This window comes from Petromyzon marinus, chromosome 58, assembly GCF_048934315.1.
Source record: "Petromyzon marinus isolate PM22_M1 ecotype Great Lakes invasive population chromosome 58, UKy_Petmar_22M1.pri1.0, whole genome shotgun sequence".
NCBI classification, from domain to species: Eukaryota; Metazoa; Chordata; class Hyperoartia; order Petromyzontiformes; family Petromyzontidae; genus Petromyzon; species Petromyzon marinus.
The window spans coordinates 10,882,988-10,910,461 of record NC_133724.1 but is presented as its reverse complement, the minus strand read 5'-3'; the positions used below and the strand labels follow the sequence as shown (position 1 = coordinate 10,910,461).

Sequence of the window (27,474 nt, the reverse complement as noted above, 5' to 3'; positions counted from 1 at the left end):
TGTGGGAGCCAGCGGACATCCCAAGGTGAACAGGGAATGGCGCTGACTCCCAGCCACATAGTTTTACCCAAGCCTACCCACTATCATGAAGGTCCCTAATAATTGTGAGCAGCGAATCAGGGACTCCGAGAAGCACAACGAACAACCCAGAGCCCTGGCTTATTCATGGTAAAATAAGCCTTGATCAGGTCAATACAGCAGAGATGTAGGTGGTAATAGGATTCCCTCCACCCCTGGTGTCGCAAGTCTCATGAAAAATGCCCTTCACCATCCTCGCCTGCATCACTATTCTAATTAAGCATCAATCTCTCCTGTACAAGCAAACCAGCATCAGGACTCAAGGTAAAACAAACTGATTGTTTTGTTTTCATGTTACTTTATTTTATTTACTTCATGCCATTATTTTACACTTTCCCATGCAAATGTATATTTATAGATGAATAATGGTTCCCTTTTTTGTGGAACCGTAACACGTTTCAAAACACTGACCGTATGGGCATTTAAATACAGTACATTATTGTGTTCCTACTTATGAACCGTTCAACGTACGAACGGGTCCCAGGAACTAATTGTGTTCGTAAAGTCGATGACTATCCGTATTCCTTAACCTGAGTTGTCCTTGTTTCCTAAAATATCACGGTTTTTTTTCGTTCCTGAGCTCACGCACCTATCGGATCTCTGTAATATATATGGAGAAATGTAAAACAAATCTAAATAAACTTAAATTCTAAAAACAACACTCAGCATCACTCATCCCGCTCTCTTTCTTTCGGTCTCTGATGTTAACACTCCGCGCGGTGCAAGACGTAGCGAGAGGTGACCCCCCGCTAGTGACGTCATGTCATCAAGGAACTCCCCTCCACAACGCACCTCCGCGTGACGTCACATCGGCTTCATCTGCCGTTTCCCGTGCTTGGAAAATCGTTTATTCTTTTTTCTACCTTACGTGACTTTACCGAAAGAACCAAAAAGTATGGAAAATTCTTATTTGTGCAAAGCCACGCTCAATCGGTCCATATGTGGGTTTGGACAATTAACATAATTTATCATGAACACAATGTATTAAATAATTATGCATCCGCTTACAGCAGCCTCGCCCAATCACTCCATGTATGGGCCCGAAACTATTTACAGCGCTAGTGACGTAATGTCACCCCCACTACCAGGCACCTTCCGCGTGACGTCACGAGACTCGAGCCTGCTTCTCTCTGATCGCTACTTCGTTTGTTTCTCGAGGTAAGATGTTTACATCGTAGTTATTATTGTTGTTTACCCAGGTAAAAGCCTCGCTTCTTCTTTCTCTCGTAGGGACATCAGCTGAGTAGCAGCTATGATGGATTGATGTCCAGGTTGTGACATTGCAACAATGCGATGTGGGGCCTAGCTATGCAGGGCTTGCCTCCTGCCCTTGCCTGATTGATTTGCTTGAATTGTTTAATTTGTCTTATCCTGGCTGACTACCTCACCGAGTCTCGATCATCGAGTTCAGGAGCCTTAAGACAACTTATTTTTGTTGCATTGGGGAGTGCGATGCTTCTGCGCATATTTCCGACTCCGTAGTTTGCGGTTACTTTTTCAGCATTGGAACGTGTGGACGATATTTCACCATCAATCAAGACGTTTATTTCCCGAGTGAAGTCTATTGAGTTGAGAGGCTCTTTGATGTAAACTAAGAACTGGTAGTTAAACGGGAGGCGTTAAGATGCTCAAACACCAAAATAGATACATTTTGCAGGCATCTGCATTAATCACACATACTTTGTGAACATGCAAACAAACATGCTCAGATAATATATGCATTGTCTTTGAAACGAATTGGCAACACCAGACAGCATTCTGTATGGCCTAGCCTCACAAGTATCAGACGAGAGATCGCCAAAAGACAAACAGAACTAGGCCATAAAGAAGGCTGTCTCTGGTGTAGTCAATCAGTTTCAAAGACAATGCATATATCCAGAGAGTGTGTTTGCATACTCGCCACAAGTACGTGTGGTTAATGCAGACCTGATGCCTTGAAAAAAAGTATTTGGTGTCAACATCTTAACACCTGTTTTATTGCCAGAAAGGGTAAAACTTATTCTTATGTTTCATACTTTGATACTGGCAAACGCGTCCCATGGTATAGTTTAGAATACCTAGTGCGGTGTGTAAACATCGTCATTCGGGAGACAAAGGCGGCCGGGCGTGGCGCTGGACCCACTCACCCTCTCGTGTGCCGTGTCGGCCTTCATAGGTGCTCGCAAACAGCTCTTGCCCCACGTCTGTTCATGATATACCGGGGATCTTTGTCTTTGTGCAATTGTAGTGACTCATTGTGCCCCTTCCTACAAGCAAGGCAGCATCAGAACTCAATGTAAGTGAATATTTGTTTTCGTTTCATGTTACATTCTTTTTAGTTTTATTTAATTTACTATACAGCATTGCATGCAAATCTACAATATTTATAACTTTTTTACTTTAATAATGTTTCCCTTTTTTTGCTGAACCCTAACACATTTCATAACAGACCGTATGAGCATTTAAATACAGTACATTATTGTGTTCCTACTTATGAACCGGGTGTCAGGAACTAATTATGGTCGTAAAGCGAGGACTGCCCCAACTCATTTAATTACACACGCACGAAAATACGAACGCGCAAAACACATGCTGATTAATTAGCAAAAAAACAACAGACAAACCGTTAAAACTGAGAATTTAAAAAATAACCATTAAGTATTACACTCAGGAAAATAGGTGAAATAACATACACATTTACACACACCCATGAATACATTAACACTGTAACTTGAATAAAAAATAAAAAGGGGGTAAAAACTATGAATTTAGAACAAACAAGTAGGAAGTACCCAGCTTTTCCCAGGGAAAAAACATTTCAAAACTTCTCTTAAATAACACAACACACATACACAAATACTAAGCTATTAAGAAAGCGCGGCGTTCCGTTTGTCCATTTATCCGTACGGTGCGAAAGAAGTTCCACATACATAGCTGCAGGTTGCTTTCAGCTGTTGCTGCTCGTCACCGCGTCGGTGTTGGTGCCCTTGTACAGGCAGAGCTCGCTTAGCGCTCCTGGAGAAGCGCGCATGAAATCGCCTCTACATGGGGTCATTGTACTGTTGTCTATATTGGGTTGTCGCAAAAATAAACTCCTTAAAAAAGTAAAAACGGTTTTATTCACAACTTCGTTTAACTCACGGTCGAGAAGTACGTCAATGATGTGGCGCCTGCTCCCACATCAACGCTTACTTGAATTAAGTGATTACTTTATAAATGAATCTTCAATGTAAACTTTTGTTTGTGTGGAGTGAGGGTGGCCGTAACTCTTTCACACGGAGCAGGCGCGTCCGAGACACGTGGCGCCTGCTTCTTGGGCGAGGCGTTTCGAGAGTTTAGGGACCGTGGCGTTTTTGACCTACACAAATATATATATAAATAATAAGGCGTCCATACAAAATGTAAATTGCTTTAAAGCAGCGAATTAATATATTAATTATTGACGCTTTTGATACAGCCATGCATTGTCACCGGATTTGAGTACGTGTGCAAAATTTTGAATTGATTGGACAACAGAAAGTAGACTAAATTTTGATTACAAGATTTGACCACGACAGGAGTCAAGTTAAGTAAAACCGTTGAAAAAGGTGAAAAAATGCGTATTAAATATTACGTGTGCAATATGACAATTATAAACAAGAAAATTATTCAAACTACTAAAATATGAATTCTAGATTTAAAGCGTTCGTGACTGCAAGGATCCATACTCTTTGGTTCTATTCGGTAAAGTCACGTAGGTAAAAAATAAAACAACCTGATACCATTGAAATAATTGAAAATTTGGTCCAACATGGACTAGACCCCGATACACCTGCACTGGTTAGGCACTGCCTCAACAATACCTACTTTACTTAGAATGGCTCCTTCTACAAACAAAATGAGGGTACCCCCATGGGATCCCCCTTGTCACCAGTGATAGCCAATATTTTCATGGAGAAATTTGAATCAGACGCCATCCAGACTTCCACCCTCAGACCTTCCCTGTGGAAGAGATGTGGATGACACTTTCGTCATTTGGCCACATGGCCTCCCAGCTCTGAACCTTTCCTACACCACATCAATTCTAGACATCCCGCCATCAAATTCACCATGGAAGTGGAGAAAGATGGCAAGCTACCATTCTTAGATGTTCTGTTTGAGAGGAGACCTGATGGCTCATTGGGGCATTCTGTCTACAGGAAACCCACCCACACAGATTCCTACTTGAAACCTGATTCCCACCACCACCCAGCCCAAAATAAGTCTGTAATCAAAACTTTATACCATAGGGCTCATTGCATTTCGGACCAACACCACCTGACCAGTGAATTAAAACATGCACACCTGGCCCCAAAAAGAATGGACACTCTGACCGTACCATCCGCCAAGCTGTTTCTCCCTCCATACAGAAACAACCACTTGATACTCCGGTCAAAACCATGACACTACCATATATAGCAGGCGTTACTAAAAAGATTTCCAAAATTCTAAACAAACACAAGATCCAGGTCCGGTTCAATACAGTACACAAAATTCGTGATCTGATCCCGTCCGTGAAGGATGTCATTCCTGACTTACAGTACCCCGGGGTTTACAAATTGAGTTGTACCTGCGGTGATTGCTATATCGGGGAGACAAAGCGACATGTCTCTGACCGAATTCGCGAGCACAAATCAGATTTGAAACACGGCAAAACGAATTCTTCTGCCGTAGCTGATCATTGTTACAACGCTGTGGGTGATCACGATATAATTTTCTCCGATACCAAGGTTCTTTGCAAACCCACGGGTTTTTATCAGAGATTTGTTCACGAGGCAATTCAGATCTACAAACACAGACACAATTTCAACCGAGAAGATGGTTTCAAATTAAGCAACCATTGGAAAGATGTTCTAAATCGAACCAAACATTAAACTAATTTTCAATGGTACAGTATATTTTTCAAGTAGTGGTACCCCAAACTTTCGCAGCTCTTAAATTCCCTTTTCACACCATCAATAGGTAAACCCCCTCCCCCCCCCGCGCCAACCGGCATGGACACCCGCATGTACACCACCTCTATGCTAAGTCGGCCAATCAAATGCTAATTTTTATGCTAATTCCTTTGTTAAGGCACCTTGTTTCCTCGCACACAGCTTAAAGGTCGCGGTCTGAGCGTGGCTGTGTTTCACTCCAGCGCTGTCCTCGAGACAGCCTGATCCCATCACCTGATGAAGGCCGCTTGTGTTGTGGCCGAAACGTCGTGATTTTTGTTTTTTATTTTTTACCTACGTGACTTTACCGAAAAGAACCAAAGAGTACTAAAATATGAATGGTTATCTTAATTTGAATATTACAATTGTGTAATATATGTAAAAAGGTTTTTTTAAAGTGTGAGTACCCTCGATATAAAGGTATTCATTAATTTATTTTTTAAAAATTCAATGTTTATGCGATTTATTCCTTGTATTATGACGCAATCATTGAGTATCATGAATAGTCAATTATTATGCATTTAATCAAAGAAATGCATGCATATGATCAGGAGCGATTGTCAATTATAAAGAACAGCTATTCCGACTTTAATGAATTCAAGATCATTTTGTTTTCAATTAAACAGTTAATAGATTCTCACATTAATCACAAGTTATTATTGGCTTTTAAATTGTTTAGGGGTATGTATTATCAGTCGTGATAATAGTAATCACTCACATTCAAGCTTTACCGATTCTCGCTTTATCAATTACTAGCGGGATTGTACCCGGCATTGCCTGGGGGAAAAATATATTTCAAAACTTGTCTTCTCTTAAAAGCATAACATATACATTCACAAATACAAAGTTATTGTGAAAGCCCGGCATTCTGTTTGGCCAAAAAGTGATAGAAAGTGGAGGGTAAATAGTTGATCTAAAAGGCTTCCAAAAATTGTCGACCCCCCCTAAAAAAATATTTTTGCCCCCCCCCCATAGGCATGTATACCTATGTAGTGGGTTCTAATCAGGCGCACACCAAAACTTGGAGGCAACACGTTTATTCACGAACACAACCAACACTGCTCAACATGGAGGCAACACGTTTATTCACTAACAACCAACACTGCTGAACGTTCCAAGGTTAACTATGTACATTAGGGGTTAACTATGTAAGGTGGTAACCACCATTCCTAATCACTTGAACGGAATCTCTATATGGTTGAACCAGAACAGCCAAAACGCCATCTGGTCGTCGTGTGCGGAGACCGAAGAGCGAGGTTTGAAGAAGGCGACTTTATTCCAGCCACGCTCCCTCTCGGGACTTGGCTTTATAGCTCCTGTAGTGTAATTTCTCGATCCTTCGCGGACGCTCTGGGTCTATATCACGTGGCCCACTCACCTCCTTCTGGGGGCCCCCGTGCCCCCTTGTCCGGTCATGTGCTCTCGTGGGTTCACCCAGACTGTCAGGTCCTGACCCGACCTCCATGACATCCGGAATCTGGACTCTAGTGAGTCAGCGAGACGACTGTGCGCGTCCCTGACGAGCACCTCCAACGAAGGCGAGGCGCCGCGCGCCCCAACTGCGCTCTGCTCCGCCGGCAGCGCCTCCGCACCTTCTTAACAGCCGTGGGCGGAATTCAGCTTCTCGTCGTCTTCGTCGTCTGACGCCCATACATGAACTCTGCGACGTGTAGACATGACTTGTCTACCGCTAGCTACAGCTTAGCAAGTTGGCCACTTCCGACACCAGTTGTAGTGAGTCCAACTGAGTCGCAGACGTTGTCTTGGGAGAAATACTATTTATTACAGTAACTCAACATAACATAACACAACTTACACTTGGGTGTTGAATGCCCATCTAGCCACGCTATGGCAGAACTAGACATGGTTCGCTATCCCAGCCCGGACCACAAGCTGGGTCCCGGACCACGTGGCTAGTGGCTTCTTCTACCCGACGTGGATCTTCTTCAACAACTCGAAGAACGCCGAGCCCCTCTTGGGGCCCCCATTGCTGTATTTTCCTGCATATAGCCCGCATACGCATATAACCCGCAGACGCATATACCCCGCAAAAATAGCGTTTTGTGTAAAAAAAATTCAGATAGCCCGCACCTCCATATACCCCGCATGCATTCATATCTTTAACGTTGTTACCGCAGCTTAATTCTATCATATTAATACGAAGTTTACATTTGTAATACATTCCACTATCAATTGTTGACGTTAAAATCATAACGTGCACAAAGAAAACAAACTAACTGGAAACGGGTGAACTTAAAACAGTAAATAAGTAACTAAAGTAAATATCCAATAAATAAGTAACACATAACTGGTAGATAAGTGAGTACAGTTTTAGCACTGGTAGATTGCGCACTGTGCAGACAATAGCGGCACTACGGTACGCCATTGCCTCGCCCCCAACCCCCCACCTCTCTCTCCCCCCAGCTCTCCCGTCGCCGGTAAACAAAGTGCGCCCACTTCAAACATTGTCGTTTCATTGTACAAACAATTCTATTCATTTACAATGTGATAACATGTGCAATTTTAGTGTGAGTGGTTTATTCAGCAGTGCTTTAGTCAAAGGTAAGTGTTGCATCGTGGATAGTCCTACCATGAAAAAATTAAACGAGTTATGACATCACACGTGTAAATTATTTTTGGGATAGCCCGCACCTCCATATATCCCGCAGGGTCTTGTTTTGTTTGTAAAAAGTGGCATACCCCGCGGGTTATATGCGGGAAAATATGGTATATCGGCCTGGGCTGAGGCTGGCTTCTCCCCTCGCTCTGCCCACCTTCTGACTCTCTCGAGCTCTTTCCCGAAGGCTCCCGAGAGCTCCTTTATACCACATGACCGCCCAGCGGCCCCTGTCCACCATTCGGTCATGTGTCGGTAGGTCAACCAGCGTATCATGCCCCAACGTAACCCTGGCTGGCTGACACTCTCGCTCCCTCACCGGGAGCCCGCACCGCACACTCTACGTGGTGCTTCCGCAGTAACCAGCGCTCACCCAAGCCTTGCTAGAGCTGTTACTACTCCCAGTAACCGGACTGCACATAATGACAACATTATCCACCGTGGCCTCGCAAGCTCGGCACCACACAGTGACATTCACAGTCACTACAGTATCTACCTAATCTATAGTATCTATTTGCTCTATAGTAGTATCTACTCACTATAATAGTAACTACTAACTCTACAGTCGTATTTAGTGACTATAGCAGTACCCATTGACAAGTAGTTTTTGCTGACCGTAGTTTTTACTGAAAGTAGTAGTATCCACTAACTATACAGTAGTATCTACTGACTCTATAGTAGTAGTTGTCCACTGGCTGCAGTCTCGTATCTGACTGTAGCAGTATTTATTGACCATAGTGGTATCTACTGACTGTAGTAGTATCTGCTGACTCTATAGTAGTAAATACTGACTCAACAGGAGTATCTAATGACTATAGTATCTACTTAATCTATATTCGTATCTCTTGACTCTATAGTAGTATCCACTGAATATAGTAGTAACTACTAACTCTATCGCAGTATCTACTGACTCTATAATAGTATTTGCAGACTCTATAGAATGATCTACTATCTCCAGACTGTAGTATTATCTACCGGCTCAACTAGAGTGCCATGGCTTTTAGTAACCCCTTTCCTACGGCCAGCACTTCCACACCCTATCCTGTAGGGCTGGCACTGCACGCCAAGCGTGGTGCCATCTAGCGCTATCAACCAGCGCTCACCGAGCCCCTCTAGGGCCGATACTACACCCACATCATAGTGGTGTCCGCGATGTTGTTACATCGCACGCCGTGCCTCTCTCGGGCCGGCACTGTACAGTGACATCCCGCGATGTCACTACAGTAGTATCTGCTGACTATAGCAGTAGCTGCCGACTCTATAGTCATATCTACCGACTCTACACCAGTATCTACTGACTGTAGTCGTATCTTCTGACTAGAGTAGTTACTAACTCTATAGCAGTATCTGCTGATTATAGTAGTATCTGCTGATTATAGCAGTATCTACCGACTACAGTAGTAACTACTGACTTTACAGTAGTATCTACTGAATCTATTGTCGTATCTATTGACTATACTAGTATCTACTGACTATAGTCGTAACTACTAACTCCATAGTAGTGTCTGCAGACTCTAGCGTAGTATCTGCAGACTATATAGCAGTATATGTTCATTATAGTAGTGTCTACTGACTCTATAGTCGTATCTGCTGACTCTGCAGCAGTATATACTGAATATAGTGGTATCTACTGACTAGTATTATATATCGACTCTACAGTAATGTCTACCGACTATAATAGTAACTACTGACTCTACAGTAGTATTTATTGAATCTATAGTAGTGTCTATTTACTCTATAGTAGTATCTACTGACTATAGTAATGACTATTAACTCTATAGTAGTATCTGCTTACTCCATAGCAGTGTCTGCTTACTCTATAGCAGTATATACTTTACAGTAGTGTCTACCAACTCTATAGTCATATCTATCGACTCTACAGTAGTATCTACCGACTCTTATCGCCATAACTAATGACTCTATACAAGTATTTAGTGACTCTACAGTAGTTTCTACTGACTGCGGTAGTATCTGACTCTATAATAGTATCTATCGCCTCTATAGCAGTCGCTCCTATACAGTAGTATATACTGACTATAGTAGAATATACTGACTAAAGTAGTATCTACTAACTCTATAGTAGTATCTACCGACTCGATAGCAGTATCTACTATCACTACAGTTGTATGTACTGACTGTAGTAGTATCTACTATCACTACAGTCGTATGTACTGACTGTAGTAGTATCTACTATCACTGCAGTCATATGTACTGGCTGTAGTAGTAACTACTATCACTGCAGTCGTATGTACTGGCTGTAGTAGTAACTACTATCACTGCAGTCGTATGTACTGGCTGTAATAGTAGCTACTATCACTGCAGTAGTACGTACTGGCTGTAGTAGTAGCTACTATCACTGCAGTAGTATGTACTGGCTGTAGTAGTAACTGCTATCGCTGCAGTAGTACATACTGGCTGTAGTAGTAGCTACTATCACTGCAGTCGTACGTACTGGCTGTAGTAGTAGCTACTATCACTGCAGTAGTACGTACTGGCTGTAGTAGTAGTAGCTACTATCGCTGCAGTAGTACGTACTGGCTGTAGTATTAGCTACTATCGCTGCAGTAGTACGTACTGGCTGTAATAGTAGCTACTATCGCTGCAGTAGTACGTACTGGCTGTAGTATTAGCTACTATCGCTGCAGTAGTACGTACTGGCTGTAATAGTAGCTACTATCGCTGCAGTAGTAGGTACTGGCTGTAGTATTATCTACTATCGCTGCAGTCGTACGTACTGGCTATAGTAGTAGCTACTTTCACTGCAGTAGTACATGCTGGCTGTAGGAGTAGCTACTATCACTGCAGTAGTATGTACTGGCTGTAGTAGTAACTGCTATCACTGCAGTAGTACGTACTGGCTGTAGTAGTAGCTGCTATCACTGCAGTCGTACGTACTGGCTGTAGTAGTAGCTACTATCGCTGCAGTAGAACGTACTGGCTGTAGTAGTAGTAGCTACTATCGCTGCAGTAGTACGTACTGGCTGTAGTAGTATCTACTATCGCTGCAGTCGTACGTACTGGCTATAGTAGTAGCTACTTTCACTGCTGTCGTACGTACTGGCTATAGTAGTAGCTACTTTCACTGCAGTAGCACGTGCGGGCTGCAGTAGTAGCTACTTTCACTGCAGTAGTATGTGCTGGCTGCAGTAGTAGCTACTTTCACTGCAGTAGTACGTGCTGGCTGCAGTAGTAGCTACTTCCACTGCAGTAGTACGTGCTGGCTGTAGTAGTAGCTACTTTCACTGCAGTTGTACGTGCTGGCTGTAGTAGTAGCTACTATAACTGCAGTAGTACGTACTGGCTGTAGTAGTAGCTACTATCACTTCAGTCATACGTACTGGCCGTAGTAGTAGCTGCTATCATTGCAGTAGTACGTACTGGCTGTAGTAGCTACTTTCACTGCAGTCCTACATACTGGCTGTAGTAGTAGCTACTATCACTGCAGTCGTACGTACTGGCTGTAGTAATAGCTACTGTCACTGCAGTAGTACTTACTGGCTGTAGTAGTGGCTACTGTCACTGCAGTAGTACGTACTGGCTGTAGTAGTGGCTACTGTCACTGCAGTAGTATGTACTGGCTGTAGTAGTAGCTACTTTCACTGCAGTCGTGTGTACTGGCCGTAATAGTAGTTACTATCACTGCAGTAGTACGTACTGGCTGTAGTAGCTACTGTCAGTGCAGTAGTACCGACTGGCTGTAGTAGTAGCTACTGTTACTGCAGTAGAATGTACTGGTTGTAGTAGTAGCTACTATCACTACAGGAGTATCTAGCTACTCTACAGGTATTGTATCTACCGACTCAATAGTCATATATACCGACTCTATAATATTATATATTGACTCTATAGTACTAACTAATAACTTAACAGAGTGCTGTGGTGAGGCCTAGTCCCGTGCAGAGACCCGGCCTTGCGTAGATTGCCCAGCCGGATACATTTTTTTCAGCCTGAGGATGACTGCTTGTGTTGCGATCGAGACGTCGTGATATATTATTTTATTTTTCTACCTACGTGACTTTACCGAAAGAACCAAAGAGTATGGATTCCTGCAGTCATGAAAGCTTCAAATCAAGATTGACTATAGTAGTACCTACCGATTCTATAGTAGTAAGTGCACACATTGCGGTGAGGAGGGGGGGAAAGAATAGCACATCACACTGTGAAGAACTTACCTCAGCGTTGTGTATTTTGCATTTTAACGCAAATGAGAATTCCCCTCAACCCCCACTGATCGCGTGTGTGCGTTCCTCGGGCAACCACCACCACGAGCCAGCGTTCTCGCACATGCGCAGATGCGTGTTCTGGCGCCACCCTGTGCTTATAAAAGGAATAAATTGTTAATATAACTACAGTACTTTAAACTTGACAGATGTTAAATACGAATGGCGCTTTTTTGTCCCGGCGCATATCGCGTGGTATCCGTGTACTTTTTTGATACGTAAATCCCACAGTTTGTCAGTTAAAAACGTCACAAGCTACCCGCGCAGAAAGACAGACAGACAAAAAATGACTTGTAGGTAAGATAGGCAGTTACGTCAGGTCTCAGATTCAGATCTCGCCGCAGGATACAGTTCTCGAAATTGATAAACATGATGCATGAGTTAGGAAGGAAGCACTTAGACCCCTTTTGATCTAAGCAATTTTAATTTGAACTTACATTTGTAATGGTCCAACAGAGGCGCACACACTCGTGTGGAGGCAACTCTATTTATTTAACACAACTGCAACACAACAGCAACAAGACTCCCTATACATAAGGTGGTGACCACCGTCCTACTCTCACTAACACTCGGTACTACTTGGCGTGGCCAAGCCAGGAGGCTACTGCTTAGCCACGGTGACTGGAGGCTTGTATTTTCCGAGTCTTCATGTGATAGCTTCATCCCAGGCACCAACAGCCCCATTCTTGAACCCTCGAAGGCTCAACTGCCTGACCATCTGACCCTCAGGGTCCCCCAGGGCCCCCGGCCCTCCTCTTGGATCCTGTCACGTGTCCGGCTGGGGTCACTCGGAGTGCCATGGCCTGACAACTCCCGTGGCACTCATCAACAGCCTCCATACCGAACAGGCCATGACGTCACGCCTGCCGGCCCAATATGGCAGTGACGTCATGTGTATACAGGCCCGACATAGTAGCGACGTCATATGTCACTACACGTTGACAAAAAAAATACAGGGTGTTTCAAAAGATGGACCCGATTTGAAATCACTATCTCTGCAACCACGAGCCGCCCATGAATGAAAACTCTTACCACTTGAAAGGGCGGGGCATAGAGTTTCAAATAATTACCACTAGATGCCTCCCAGCACACAAACAGCCCCTAGCCTCAGTCATTCGCAAGCTGGCGACCCCGCAACACAAGGCGTTTTGCGTTCTGCAGTTCAGCAAGACTGAATCCGTAATTTCGATGCAGCGTGCGTTTCAATGGCGTTTTGGCATTGATCCGCCAATGTCAAAGAGCATTCATCGTTGGTACCGATGATTTGAGGAAACAGGCTGTTTTTGTAAGGGGAAGAGCACAGGGTGACCACGCACCTCACACGCAACTGCAGAGCATGAGGGTAATTCCCCGAAAGTGAACGTGTTTTGTGCTGTTTCTCAAAGAAAGGTTTATGGCCCTTTCTTTTTCGAGGGAAACACAATTGCGGGTCAAGCCTATCTGGAAATGCTGCAGAAATGGCTCTTTCCACAACTTGATGAAGATTCTGATGACTTCATTTTTCAGCAAGACGGAGCACCGCCACGTTGGCACTTGCAGGTTCGACGTTTTCTAAATGACACACTGCCTCAACGTTGGATAGGTCGCACAGGACCCCAAGACTTTGCGCTACACTTTTGGCCCCCAAGATCCCCAGACACCACACCCAGCGACTTTTTCTTGTGGGGATACGTCAAAGACCGTGTTTTTGTGCCACCATTAGCGACTAATCTGGATGACCTCAAAAACAGAATCACGGCAGCGGTGACTTCAGTGGAAGAAGACACTTTGAGAGGCATTTGGGACGAATTCAACTATCGTCTCGATATTGTCCGTACAGCAGGTGGAGGGCACATAGAGCATTTATAAAATGGTTAGTAAAACTTGATAACTCCTTAAACCGTTTAACTTTTTGTGTAATTGTAACATTTTGCCATCGTTAAATATACTGCTTTGAAATTGGGTCCATATTTTTGAAACACCCTGTACTTACCAGAGTGGAACTTCATTACACATTCAAATATACTCATCAATTCATACTATGGTTAGGAAAGCATTAATGATCAAATCTCAAGATCTCGTGATGAAAAAACAAGTTAACATCTCAGAATGCAGTATTCCTGATGGTATGCATGATGTGGAGCGAGTGTGTGTGTGTGAAGATTGCAGTTGTATACACAATTCACAAATTATAAAATGTGGTGTTGGTGTGAGTTAATTCATGCGTGCTTCTTATACGAGGTTGGCGTCACCAACTGTAAGCAGTGTGGTTACATGGTGAGTGAGTGCAAGTGTCGGTGTTCATCTTCTGTCTTTGTACCCGAAAATGCCTCCAGTCCCACAATGAGTGTTGAATGGTAGGCTTGGTTCACTACTGGAGTGCTCTATGCGCACACTGCCTGCTGCTCGTTCACAGGGTTGTCTGTGCACCCTGCTCGATCCACAGCTGTAGTGTTGGGATTCTTGAACCAGCACCACTGCCAGTTGGTTATCAGCTGCTCTGCCACACGTTCGCGGGATGTCTGCGCGCTAGGCTCTATTTGCAGCTTGAGTATGCTGTGCCCACTCTGGCCAGGACGCTTGCTGTTCATCAGCAGCTTGGTCGCACGTCGCAACACTTAACTCGGCACGCTGCAAGTTGGTCACCGGCAGCTTTGAGAGTGGCTTGGTTGCGAGCACCTGTTGCACACGCTCGGAGCTCAACGGCGTGGCCAGCCACAATTTCGGGCGGAGACTGCATGTGAATATTCTGACACTCAAAAGCCTCTTCACACTTCATACAATGTGAGTCAGGTTGACTTGACAACAAACAGAACTCTTCCAGCCTATAGCTTAGACAATGTTTACAAGCACACTCATTATTGGTGCGTAGCTCAAGTCTCCACTAGGATGTTTTTCCAACAATTTCCTGGCACCACTTAGCTTAGTACAGTATTGGATTAAAAAAAAAATTCCTTCACACAATTGCATGCTACTCAATGTCTGTCTGTATGAGGGAGAGCTGTATAAGGCCACCAGGGGTGCTTATCAACAATTTTCCTCGAACACATAACTTATATCGCAAAATAACTTTACGGAGTGCTTGACTCTGCAAGAGACTGGGCAGGAATTCCACACAACTCCCCCTCTGCCCCACTCCGCCTTTCTCTATTTAAGGCCTCGACACAGAGACGTTATCTTTCTGTGTGTCTATGTGTGTGTCTCTGTTTGTATCTGCGTGAGTCTCTGTCTGCTTGTGTGTCTGTGTGTCTATGTTTTGTCTCTCTCTCAAATTTAGCAATCTTTGGAGGAACGTAATCAACCAGGTGGGGTGTTGACTTTTGTTGGCCGACTTTCTGTGTTGTATTGCATTATTTCCAAGTTTACTATGTTTTCTCATTCATTTGTACCTGATGATGGTTGCTTGTGTTGCAATCGAAACGTCGTATTCCATTATTATTTTATTTCATTTCTTTCTACATGATGTTACCGAAAGAATTAAAGAATAATTCCTGCAGTCACGAAAGCTTAGAATTTAGTAAGAATATAAAAGTTAAATATGGCTGCTTTCAGGAAGACTCAGAGTCTGCCTTGGCAAGAATCAAACTGTTAGCTACTCGGAGCCTTTGCAAGACTCAAAAGATGTGTTTGATTGTGAGCACCACCTTTGCAAGAGTGAATTATACAATTTCTGTATATTGTTATACAGTAATTTCTACCTTATTTAAGTAATTACCTCGGCCACGTTAGAGCCCGAACCTCCTCCCACTGTTACGTCCTCGAACTTCCATTGGGTCATCTTGAGTTAATATCTGGTTCTGGCTTTTCAGACATCCAGGTGCCTAACGTCATAAATTCTACCATACTTCCTTGTTTTCGGAGATCTCAAGATTTGTGTGAACACCAACCCACTTAATAACCCTTGTGATGTCTATCGACTCAAAAGTTGGCTCCTAGTTTATCTCATGGTGTGTGTGTGTTTCCGCACATGTCTTTAGGTGTGAAAACGGCCTCTCTGGTTTGCTGAGTTTGAATCTCACTCATGATAATTAGTGGCGGTTATCTGAACTGGTCCTGGTCGCCCTCCCCCCCCCAGGTCGACTCAGCCTTAAAATGAATACCGAGTGTGGCATGTAAAGTTCGCCACTGGGGAGACAAAGGCGGCAGGGTGTGGCCCTGGTTATACACCCTTGACATATATTTGGTCGTGGAGAATTGGCATGATAAAAATATATTTATATAAAACAGTCGGTTGCCTATTTATGGCCTTTTTGGTAATGTCTGTGTTCGCTCAAGGAAAGATCTTCACAGGTTTGTGCCACTTATTCCAAGCTCTCAAGCCTGTTCTGGTTTTATGCCCATTGAGTTTTCCAACTCTTGGAATGCAATGAATACACATATGTATCTACAAGGAACTATGATATTGAAAATTGACAATATCACATTTCATAGTTTACTACAGGAGGTGCCTTTCCCACGACGTTATTTATTTTGTATGAGCAATATATGAGGGCTTCATTTGGCTATCGGTAAGAGCACTAATACTAATGCAGACGGTAAACATTTCGTAAATATAAATAATTTATTTCATAACATCAATCTGTATTATTTATTCTACTCACGAGTGCATTCTACTGTACTCCTACAAGGCAAAGATGGGGCACGAGATTGGAGGAGCTGCTTCTGCACTCCCACTCCGGGTCATTATCAGAGAAGAGCTCCAGTACCTCTGTGATCTGAGTCTTGCCCTCAGTCTAAATTTCTGTGGTAGAGCCTTAGGCTCTGTCCTAGTCTCGTGAGTTCTCACCTGGCTTAACACACTCTAGAAACATGAAATGTGATCGTGACCACAAATAGTGATAATCGAGTTTTGGGGGATGGGGTTTGTTTGGCTCAGAGCGTGGTGTCGCTCTCAATGTCTGAGCGAATGATGGGGGTTGGAACGTTTCCTCGGCCAGCGCTGCAGCGCATCCTCACTCGTAACTGCTTTGTAGATTTTAAATTTTTATTTTATTTAAAAAATCTTCAGGACAAAGGAATCAGCGCTGTATGTGGTCACACTAAGTGAGGTCTGCCTGTATATTGTGTGTAATATGTATGTACATATATCTGCAGATGAATCACATGGAGCAGAGCGACTTGGAACAAGCTGGAATTAAAAGACACAAATGCATCCAGTGTCCATACAGCACGGATCAGATGAGCAACTTGAAGAATCATTACAGAACTCACACTGGAGAAAAGCCCTTCAAGTGCACTGTGTGTGGGAAGGCATTTGCGCAATCGCCATATCTTAAAATACACCAGAGAACACACACAGGCGAGAAGCCCTTCAAGTGCGCTGTGTGTGGGAAGACATTCACATGGTTATCGAATCTTGACAGTCATCAGAAAACGCACACTGGTGAGAAGCCCTTCAAGTGCACTGTGTGTGGGAAGACATTTACATGGTTATCGAATCTTAACAGCCATCAGAAAACACACACTGGTGAGAAGCCCTTCAAGTGCACTGTGTGTGGGAAGACATTTACACAGTCATCACACCTTGACAGCCATCAGAAAATACACACTGGTGAGAAGCCCTTCAATTGCACTGTGTGTGGGAAGGCATTTACACGGTCATCACACCTTGACAGCCATCTGAAAACACACACTGGTGAAAAACCCTTCAAATGCACTGTGTGTGAGAAGGCATTTAAAGAATCAGGATGTCTTCATATTCACCAGAGAACACACACAGGTGAGAAACCCTTCAAGTGCACTGTGTGTGGGAAGGCATTTTCACGGTCATCATATCTAAACAGCCATCGGACAACACACACTGGTGAGAAGCCCTTCAAGTGCACTGTGTGTGGGAAGTCATTTACACGGTCAGGAACTCTTCAGGATCATCAGAGAACACACACAGGCGAGAAGCCCTTTGTGTGCACTGTGTGTGAGAAGGCATTTAAAGATTCCGGATCTCTTCGTATTCATCAGAGAACACACACAGGAGAGAAGCCCTTCAAGTGCACTGTGTGTGGAAAGGCTTTTTCATGGTTATCAAATCTTGACAGACATCAGAAAACACATACTGGTGAAAAGCCCTTCAAATGCACTGTGTGTGAGAAGGCATTTAAAGATTCAGGATCTCTTCGTATTCATCACAGAAAACACACAGGCGAGAAGCCTTTCAAGTGCACTGTTTGTGATAAAGCATTTGCAGAGTCAGGAACTTTTCAGAAACATCAGATTATACATTCGGGCGAGAAGCCCTTCAAGTGCACTGTGTGTGGGAAGGCATTTGCACGGTCACAAGCCCGAAAGGCGCATGAGAAGATCCACAAGGAGACGGTAGAATTAAGAAGTGAAAGACAAAGTGCTACATTGAGGACATCTCGTATAGAACAAGAACCAGAAGCAAACCCCAGTTTTGAAACATGGCCAGGTGTGAAGGTGGAATTTGAAGAAGCTAAGGTGGAATGTGAAAAAGTAAAGATAGAATGTGAAGAAGTGAAGGTGAAATTTGAAGATGAAGATTCGACTCTAGGACCTGACCTCCAGGTGGATGGAGGCAACGTGAAACAGGAGAAGCATTCAGACTCTGAGGGAGAGCGAGGGAACCTCCATGAGTTTGTGGAGGAATTGTGGGTGAAGATTTTGGACCGAGCAAAGTAGGAGGCACATGTGAAGCAGATTCTGTGGAGTTCTGTAACAAGGAACGTAATAGAAAGAATATCCAAAGCGTTCGCCTTATTCACAGGCTTCTCTCATTACAAGGTTGCATGCAGCTGTAGGCATCATCCAGCCAGAGATGAGTTTTCATTTAATGTAGTTGCTCCAGAGTTTTATAACCACCTAAGAAGTTTCATATCTTAAAATACACCAGAGGACACACACAGGCGGAGAAGCCCTTCAAGTGCGCTGTGTGGGAATACATTCACATGGTTATCGAATCTTAACAGCCATCAGAAAACACACACTGGTGAAAAACTCTTCAAATGCACTGTGTGAGAAGGCATTTAAAGAATGAGAATCTCTTCATATTCACCAGAGAACACACACAGGTGAGAAGCCCTTTAAGTGCACTGTGTGTGGGAAGGCATTTTCACGATCATCATATCTAAAGAGCCATCGGACAACACACACTGGTGAGAAGCCCTTCTAGTGCACCTTGTCCTCATTGACTCTAGGGCCCGACCTCCAGGTGGATGGTGGCAGCTTGAAGCAGGTGAATTCGAGCTCTTGACGGGGAGGGTGAGGCGATCCTTTGAGTTTGTGGAGGTGTGGGTGGAATTTATGGACAATGTAAATACGAGGGATCAGCACGTGTGAAATGGAGTCTGGTAAAATGTGAAACTCGGAAGGTGAGAGAGAATCTCCACAGTGTTCATTTTATTCACAGGCTTCTCTCACTACAAGATTGCATGCAGCTGTAGGCATCATCCAGCTCGAGATGAGCTTTCAGTACTTATATTATTGCCGTGCAGTTGTGAAATATTGTTGATTTGAAAAGTAGTAGGGGTGCCTTTCTTGATAATTAGCATTACAAATTGTTGGTTATGTATAAAGCGTGTTTGAGTATATATGAACCTTATGGCAGGACCCCAGGATCCCAAATAAACGGAAGTAAAATCGTAATTATTTTATTGGCGACTCCGTTCCTCCGTGCACACACGCTTCAACCCATCTGGCGCGGATCATTCTGTTATGTCACCCAAGCGCAGTGAGGACGAATGCGCAGAAGAAACAAAGCTTTGAAACTTTGATTGGCGCATCGTGTAAAGCTCGTCGAGAGGAATAGATTGCCGTATGGTTCGCCTTCAACAGACATAAAAGGACGTCGCAACGCAGTTTATGCGAGAGCCCCCAGGGTCCCACCATAAGGTTCATACAGTATTAAGCTTTGGATAGTGCAGCGTAAGCAAAAATTGCATTAAGCGAAAACATTTTCCCTATAAGTAGTAAGGATAACGTTTGGCAAAATACGTGGTACTACGCACACCACACATGGTGGGACAAATAACTGAGGGTACTCTGCCACTGCGTTACTGTATTATTCTGCATTACTGTATCACTACCGCTCGGCTGCGCAGCTTAAGAAAGTAGTTTGTTGTCCACTGCTCAGAAACTACATTGCAACAGTGCGCATTCCGTGTTGTGCAAAAGTGGTCCCGAATGGAAGAACCACGTGCTTGTAAAAACAAGTTGTTTGAACACCACACGCTAAGCGAGGATTTTCTGAATTATGAAAATGGCTTCCCCGTGTAGCTGTACCTTTCGGTTTGCTGTTATTAAAATGATTTTAGCTGCATTTACTTGAATTACATTTTCCTATATTACATTTTCGGCTTTTTCCATCACTTAAATTAGGTTTTATGCAATATTTCAAAGACACCCAAACCCTCGGGTTTCTGAGCATGTTTAAGGGTCTCTGCGTGTACTTGGGTTTCTGTTCGTCTGTGGGTCGCCGCTGTGGTCGTCAATTTGTCTACGAGTCTCAACAATAACAGGAGCAAAGACAGCCGCAGCAATAGCAACAACAGCAGCAGCAACAACGTGCGATGGTGATAGTGACTTCTGCCTGGTTGTTTGCCAGCCCAGCTCTTGTGGGACTCTGAGCAAGCGGAGCAGTCTGGTCAAGCATGCCTCTCCTCTTCGTTGGAGAATTGGAGGCTATACCCAGAACTTTTTTGGCCTGGATCGACAAACCAATTCTATCTCATCCAAACATCACCGATACCGCAGTGGGACTCGTCAGCAGACTTGACCCAGCATCCAACGTGCAGAAGGAGGAAGTGTGGGCAGTGAAGGCAAAGACCCCCCATGTAGCCTTAACAGACTGCAGGGGCAAGTGCTCTTAGCGATCACTGATGAAGGCTGCAACGGTACACGAGGCGTTGAATGGCCAGAACCACGCCCGGCCGCCTTTCTCCCCAGTGCTGATGTTTGCACACTGCACCAGTTGGTAATTTGAGGCTGAGTCGACCTAGGGGAGGCCCAGGACCGGTTTAGATGATCCGCACTGGTGTTGGTGGCTGTGAGCCCGAATCAAACTCGGTTTACTGGGTTCGTAATGCAACGTGCTAATCATTGCAAATACAAACACCCCCGTATAGCCTTAACAGACTAGGACAAGTGCTGTTAGCAAGCACCTATGAAGGCCGGTATGACACAAGAGAGGATGGGTGGCCAACACCGCCCGGCTGTTGTTTTCTCCCTGGTGGCGTTTATTCATTGCACCAGGTACTAATTTGAGGCTGGTGTTTGCCGTGAGCGGGAATTGAACCCGGGTGCCGGGTTCGTAGCACAGCGCACTAATTGCTGCGCTACCACTCCCCACTGCGCACACACTTGCACATAACATCGTTTTCTAAACTGCGTCATCGCAATCGTTGGAGAACCACAGACAGCAGCAGCCAGGCGGTAAGGAGCCGGTATTACCAGCAATTGCCTAAGCTCTGCAGTCCTCTATAAAGTCGTTTTCAGCCAACGAAACAGGAGCACCAGAGAACCAAGGCGTGTGCGAGCGAGGTGGCAACACTATCCCATACATAAGGAAAAGATGGAGATTGGTCCACACTTTGCTGTAGCACCTTCTGGGTACGGCTCCTCGATGCCCACCTATGGGTAGGGATGGAGTTTCACAGCCCATCTGTGTGTGATCCACCAACCCTCACTGCTGCCTCCACAGCACTTTGGATCATCAGCCTTCAATCAACTGCTGGATGTCAAGGCAGTCTTTTTTTTGTCCTTACCTTTTTCTATGTTGTAACTTGCTGACCCGCCCCCTCGTGGACAATTGTATAAAAAGAGCTTCACAGCTCATCAGATTCCTCCAGTCTAAAAGATTCTGATGAGTGGGTGGTGAGTGAGTGCCCGGTTCCGCTCTGCGCGCTCTGCGGGGTAGTTTTGCTGATTACGGTCAACTGCCGAGCCGTGACGAGGTCCACTTTGTGGCACAGCAGCTCCCACTTCACGGCCACCACCACCTTTTCTGTGTGGCACAGTACGGGGTACAGCATGGGGTAGAGGACAGGGAACACCACGGGCTATAGCACGGGGAATAGCAATGGGGTACAGCATGGGGCACATCACGGGCAGTACACCAATGGGGCACATCACGGGCAGTACACCAATACTTTAGGGGTTCGACGAGTTTAGATTTTTTTTCTCGCACCACAAGACTTCCAGTAACAGATATGTGAGCAGGACATTAAATATGCCACGCTCCAACAGACGAGAGCAATGATGAGCCTGATGTACAGTGAGGGAAAAAAGTATTTGATCCCCTGCTAATTTTGTACGTTTGCCCACTGACAAAGAAATGATCAGTCTATAATTTTAATGGTAGGTTTATTTGAACAGTGAGACAGAATAACAACAAAATCCAGAAAAACGCATGTCAAAAATGTTATAAATTGATTTGCATTTTAACGAGGGAAATAAGTATTTCACCCCTCTGCAAAACATGACTTAGTACTTGGTGGCAAAACCCTTGTCAATCACAGAGGTCAGACGTTTCTTGTTATTGGCCACCAGGTTTGCACACATCTCAGGAGGGATTTTGCCCCACTCCTCTTTGCAAATCTTCTCCAAGTCATTAAGGTTTCGAGGCTGACGTTTGGCAACTCGAACCTTCAGCTCCCTCCACAGATTTTCTATGGGATTAAGGTCTGGAGACTGGCTAGGCCACTCCAGGACCTTAATGTGCTTCTTCTTGAGCCACTCCTTTGTTGCCTTGGCCGTGTGTTTTGGGTCATTGTCATGCTGGAATACCCATCCACGACCCATTTTCAATGCCCTGGCTGAGGGAAGGAGGTTCTCACCCAAGATTTGACGGTACATGGCCCCGTCCATCGTCCCTTTGATGCGGTGAAGTTGTTCTGTCCCCTTAGAAAAACACCCCCAAAGCATAATGTTTCCACCTCCATGTTTGACGGTGGGGATAGTGTTCTTGGGGTCATAGGCAGCATTCCTCCTCCTCTAAACACTGCGAGTTGAGTTGGTGCCAAAGAGCTCCATTTTGGTCTCATCTGACCACAACACTTTCACCCAGTTGTCCTCTGAATCATTCAGATGTTAATTGGCAAACTTCAGACGGGCATGTATATGTGCTTTCTTGAGCAGGGGGACCTTGCGGGCGCTGCAGGATTTCAGTCCTTCACGGCGTAGTGTGTTACTAATTGTTTTCTTGGTGACTATGGTCCCAGCTGCCTTGAGATCATTGATAAGATCCTCCCGTGTAGTGCTGGGCTGATTCCTCACCGTTCTCATGATCATTGCAACTCCACGAGGTGAGATCTTGCATGGAGCCCCAGGCCGAAGGACATTGACAGGTCTTTTGTGTTTCTTCCATTTGCCAATAATCGCACCAACTGTTGTCACCTTCTCACCAAGATGCTTGGCAATGGTCTTGTAGCCCATTCCAGCCTTGTGTAGGTCTACAATCTTGTCCCTGACATCCTTGGAGAGCTCTTTGGTCTTGGCCATGGTGGAGAGTTTGGAATCTAATTGATTGATTGCTTCTGTGGACAGGTGTCTTTTATAGAGGTAACAAGCTGAGATTAGGAGCGCTCCCTTTAAGAGTTTGCTCCTAATCTCAGCTCGTTACCTGTATAAAGACACCTGGGAGCCAGAAATCTTTCTGATTGAGAGGGGGTCAAATACTTATTTCCTTCATTAAAATGCAAATCAATTTATAAAATTTTTGACATGCGTTTTTCTGGATTTTGTTGTTATTCTATCTTTCACTGTTCAAATAAACCTACTATTAAAATTATAGACTGATCATTTCGTTGTCAGTGGGCAAACGTGCAAAATCAGCAGGGGATCAAATACTTTTTTCCCTCACTGTACGTTTTCCCCTTGTTATGTCGCTTTGCAAACACGTCACTTTATTAATAATACCTCTACCTGATTTAGGTCGCCTCGACCCACACTTACGTCGCTAACAGCATCGTCCGTCCTTTCTCGTATCCGGCACCACAACCTTCGTCTCCACCTACCCTGTACACAAACTACTTTGCGTCGCGCATAAATGTGTACAGTACTGTAGAGTTCAGTATATTCACGTAAAATATTTTTGGTGATTTCGTGTACTCTATATTATTGTACCCTGTACAATAATGTTGAGTATAGGCAGTCCTTGACTTACGAACACACGCACTTGCGAACCAGCTTCCATGAAATATATATTTTCACGTTTACTTAAAACGCGAACTTGCAAACTGCACCGCGAATTTTCAGCGGAGCGATCCTCTACGAGTTGTAATGAGTCAGCCTCGCGTTGGGAATGACTGTGCGTGTTAGTCCTGATGGATGTGTGTGTGTGTGTTAAAGTGAGTGTGTGTGGGTGAGAGTGTGTGAGTGGGGAGTGGTAGTGTCGCAGTTAGCGTGCTGCGCTATGAAAGTGGCGACCCGAGTTTGATTCCCGCTCATGGCCAACACCAGTGATGACTAATTTGAACCGGTCACTGGCCTCCCCTAGGTCGACTCAGCCTCAAATTAGAACCTGGTGTGGTTGTACAAACATTGCCTCTGGAGAGACAAAGGCAGCCAGGAGAGGTGCTAGCCCAGGGGTGGGCAAATTTTTTGACTCGCGGGCCACAGTGGGTTCTAAAATTTGACAGAGGGGCCGGGCCGGGAACAGATGGATGAAGTGTTTGTGTGAACTAATATAAATGACATGTAAAAATCATTACATTAAAGGATTTGGTCTTTAACAGGTAGCAAAGCATTTGTTTGCAAGGCAATTTAACAAATTGCACGAACATGAACAATACAAAAACATGTTGTAACGTGACTGATCAAACATCTGAGGCCTGCGCCCAAACCAATTACCTCACCTGAACTTCTTTATTTTCTACATTAACAGGTTAGAGCAGCCACGCAGGCTGTGTGTCGGAGATTTGGCTCCAACCTCGCTGCAGCAACACATCACTTTCAGTTTCAGTGGGAACAGTGTTGATCTCCCATTTTTGTCAGTGCATCCAAGTCTGGAATTATTTTGGTTGTGGCAATTCTCAGGATAGATCTGAGGTGCTGATCCATTAACTTTGATCTGTGACGGGCTTTGTTGGCGTTCATGACGCTGAATGTCTGCTCACACACATAAGTTGAGCCAAACAAAGTCAGCATCTTCTGTGCAGTCCTCCGGAGGTTTGGAAACGTGGCTCTGTTAAGTGAAGCATAAAAGTCATTCAGTTTAACAGAGTTGAACTTCTCCTTTAGGATGGAGTCAGACTGAAGATCATTCAGTTCCAACTGCAGCTCCTGTGGTGCTGTTTCAGAGTCTTGTGACAGGGGACAAGACACCAGCTGAAGTGACTGTTCAATGTTTTCGAAATCTGAGAACCTACGGCAGAATTCTCCATGCAGGTCGTCAAGTGATTTGCTGTATTTTTTTGCGTTTCGCGGTGCCTCTTCCTGCATGGCAAGTGTGGGGAAATGAGCAAAAGATTTGTTCGCAATTTATCTGGAGAACAAAGTGAGCTTGGATTTGAAGGCTTTCACAGGTTTGTACATGTCGTGAACAAACTGATCTTTCCCCTACAGTTTCACATTCAGCTAATTCATGTGTGAAAATGTCCACAGCAAACGCAAAGTCACTAAGCCAGGTCTTCTCGCTTAGCTCAGGGAATTCGTCAGATTTCCCCATCAACTCCAAAAATGCGATGATGTCCTCTTTCAGCTCCCACACTCGTAACACTTTCCCCAAACTTAACCAGCGGACACGGGAGTGGCACAGCAAGTTCTAATGATCCGCATCAGTTTTCTCCAGGAATGTAATAAACTGACGGTGCTGAAGTCCCCTTGCTCGTATAAAGTTAACAAGTTTTACGCTGGATTCACGACATGATTAAGCTGCAATACAGACTTACACAGGGATTCTTGATGGATGATGCAGTGAAGGAAAATAAGATCCTGGTCAGGATTTTCCTCTTTCACTTTATTCTGGATTCTTTTCAGCAGCCCAACATTTTTCCAGTTAAATTTGGCGATCCATCCGTTGTGACATTGACAAGTTTACTCCAAGGTAGCTTCATTCTTTCGATGACAGCAGACACCTGGTTATACAAGTCCTCTCCCCGCGTTGTTCCTTTCAGGGACTCCATGGTCAAAAACTCCTCTGTTATCGCAAAACTGTCGTCAATGCCTCGGCTAAAAATGAGGAGCTGAGCAGTGTCTTTTACGTCCGTACTTTCATCCAGTGCTAGTGAATATAACTCAAAGGAATCAGACTTTTTGTGTAATTGGCTGGCTATATTTTCATCAATAAGTTCCACACGGCGAGTCACAGTCCTGCGTGATAAACTGACTTTTTCAAATTTGCTTTTGATCTCCGGACACAAGGTGTCTGCTGACTGTACCATGCATTCTTTTACAAACTCGCCTTCGGAGAAAGGCTTGCTAGCCTTTGCTATTTCGAATGCCACCAAAAAACTTGCCTTGGTAGTTGACTCTTGAATCGCAGTTTGTCGGTGAAAAAAATGTTGCTGAGTCTGTAAGTTAGCTGCCAACCTCTGAGCCGTAGCCGCCTGTTCTTGCGTTGACTGCTTGCTAGCGTAGTTAGCATGCTTCGTAGCAAAGTGACGGCTGATGTTGTACTCCTTGAAAACTGCGACAGTTTCTCGGCATATCAGGCATACAGCCTTCGATTGGACTTCAGTGAAATAGTATTTTGTTGTCCACTCCCTGTTAAACACTTGGCACTCATTGTCCACTTTTCGTTACCTTGATCCGCTCATTTTACAAGAAGGGCTCACAGGGCAAAGCGAAAAAGTGAAGGAAGCACCGTATCTAACTCAGCAATGTAAACAAACCCTGAAAATGGCGCTGATGGCCCATAATGCATTGCGAGATCATGTGCCCTTTCGAGCCCTATACACCACACTCCCGATCAAAGTGCGCCATCTAATGGGGAATGGGGGCATTACAGGAGAAAGGTAAAATTTTATTTAATAATAATATTTGGACAAGCTCGGCGGGCCGGATTAAAAAACCCAAAGGGCCGTATACGGCCCGGGGGCCGTACTTTGCCCATGTCTGTGCTAGCCACTCCCTTGTGTGCTGTGCCGGCCTTCCTTGGCGCTGCTCGCTAACAGCAACTTGCCCCCACAGGCTGTTACGACCATACGGGGATCATTGTCGTTGGTGTCTGTGTGCGTGTTTCCACCATGGTGGGCTTACCGCAGCCTTTGCTTGGATATTTGGAGAGCCCCGCGTCGCTGCAATGATGACTGGTGGGGGCGGGTTGCTGGGGAGATGAAATCTACTTCGGTAGCCCGCAATCACAAATCACTATTTAATTCCATAAAAAAATACTTGCAGCACCTCACCGAACACCATCCTGAAGAGAAAGAACGGTAATCCATTCTCCGACCCCCAGGAACAGGTCTGCAGGTTTGCAGAGCATTTTTGTGAGGTCTTAGGGGAGGGGAATTCCCTCAGACAATATCATGGGGCAAGGTGGGGACGACCCCGGCTAGGTCTGCTGTGCCTCAAATATCAGCAGAGGCAGCCACCCCTACTGAATGGTTGGCTGAGGTGCCGTCTTTGGAGGAAGTCTGAGACCAGGAAAAGGGCCGGGCAGAGATGATCTCCCAAGCAAAATGCTGAGGGAGATTGGCATCTGTGTGCAAACTGCCTACATGACATCACAACTGTCTGGACCACAGGACAAGTTCTG

General features: G+C 44.7%; 1 protein-coding gene across 4 annotated transcripts; it reads left to right on the top strand.

Moving 5' to 3' along the window:
• The first annotated feature begins 1,088 nt into the window (after positions 1–1,088).
• On the top strand, positions 1,089–20,097 carry LOC116955231 (uncharacterized). Of its 4 annotated transcripts, XM_032976254.2 has the most exons (5): positions 1,089–1,236; positions 2,306–2,353; positions 13,260–13,385; positions 15,103–15,130; positions 16,920–20,097. In XM_032976254.2, the coding sequence occupies exons 1-5, from the start codon at positions 1,109–1,111 to the stop codon at positions 18,459–18,461; spliced, it is 1,872 nt and encodes a 623-aa protein (XP_032832145.1). In that variant the 5' UTR covers positions 1,089–1,108; the 3' UTR covers positions 18,462–20,097. The 4 variants fall into 4 exon arrangements, with proteins under 4 accessions (XP_032832145.1, XP_032832146.1, XP_032832151.1 ...); XM_032976255.2 differs by lacking the exon at positions 13,260–13,385; XM_032976260.2 differs by lacking the exons at positions 13,260–13,385; positions 15,103–15,130.
• The last annotated feature ends 7,377 nt before the right edge of the window (positions 20,098–27,474 follow it).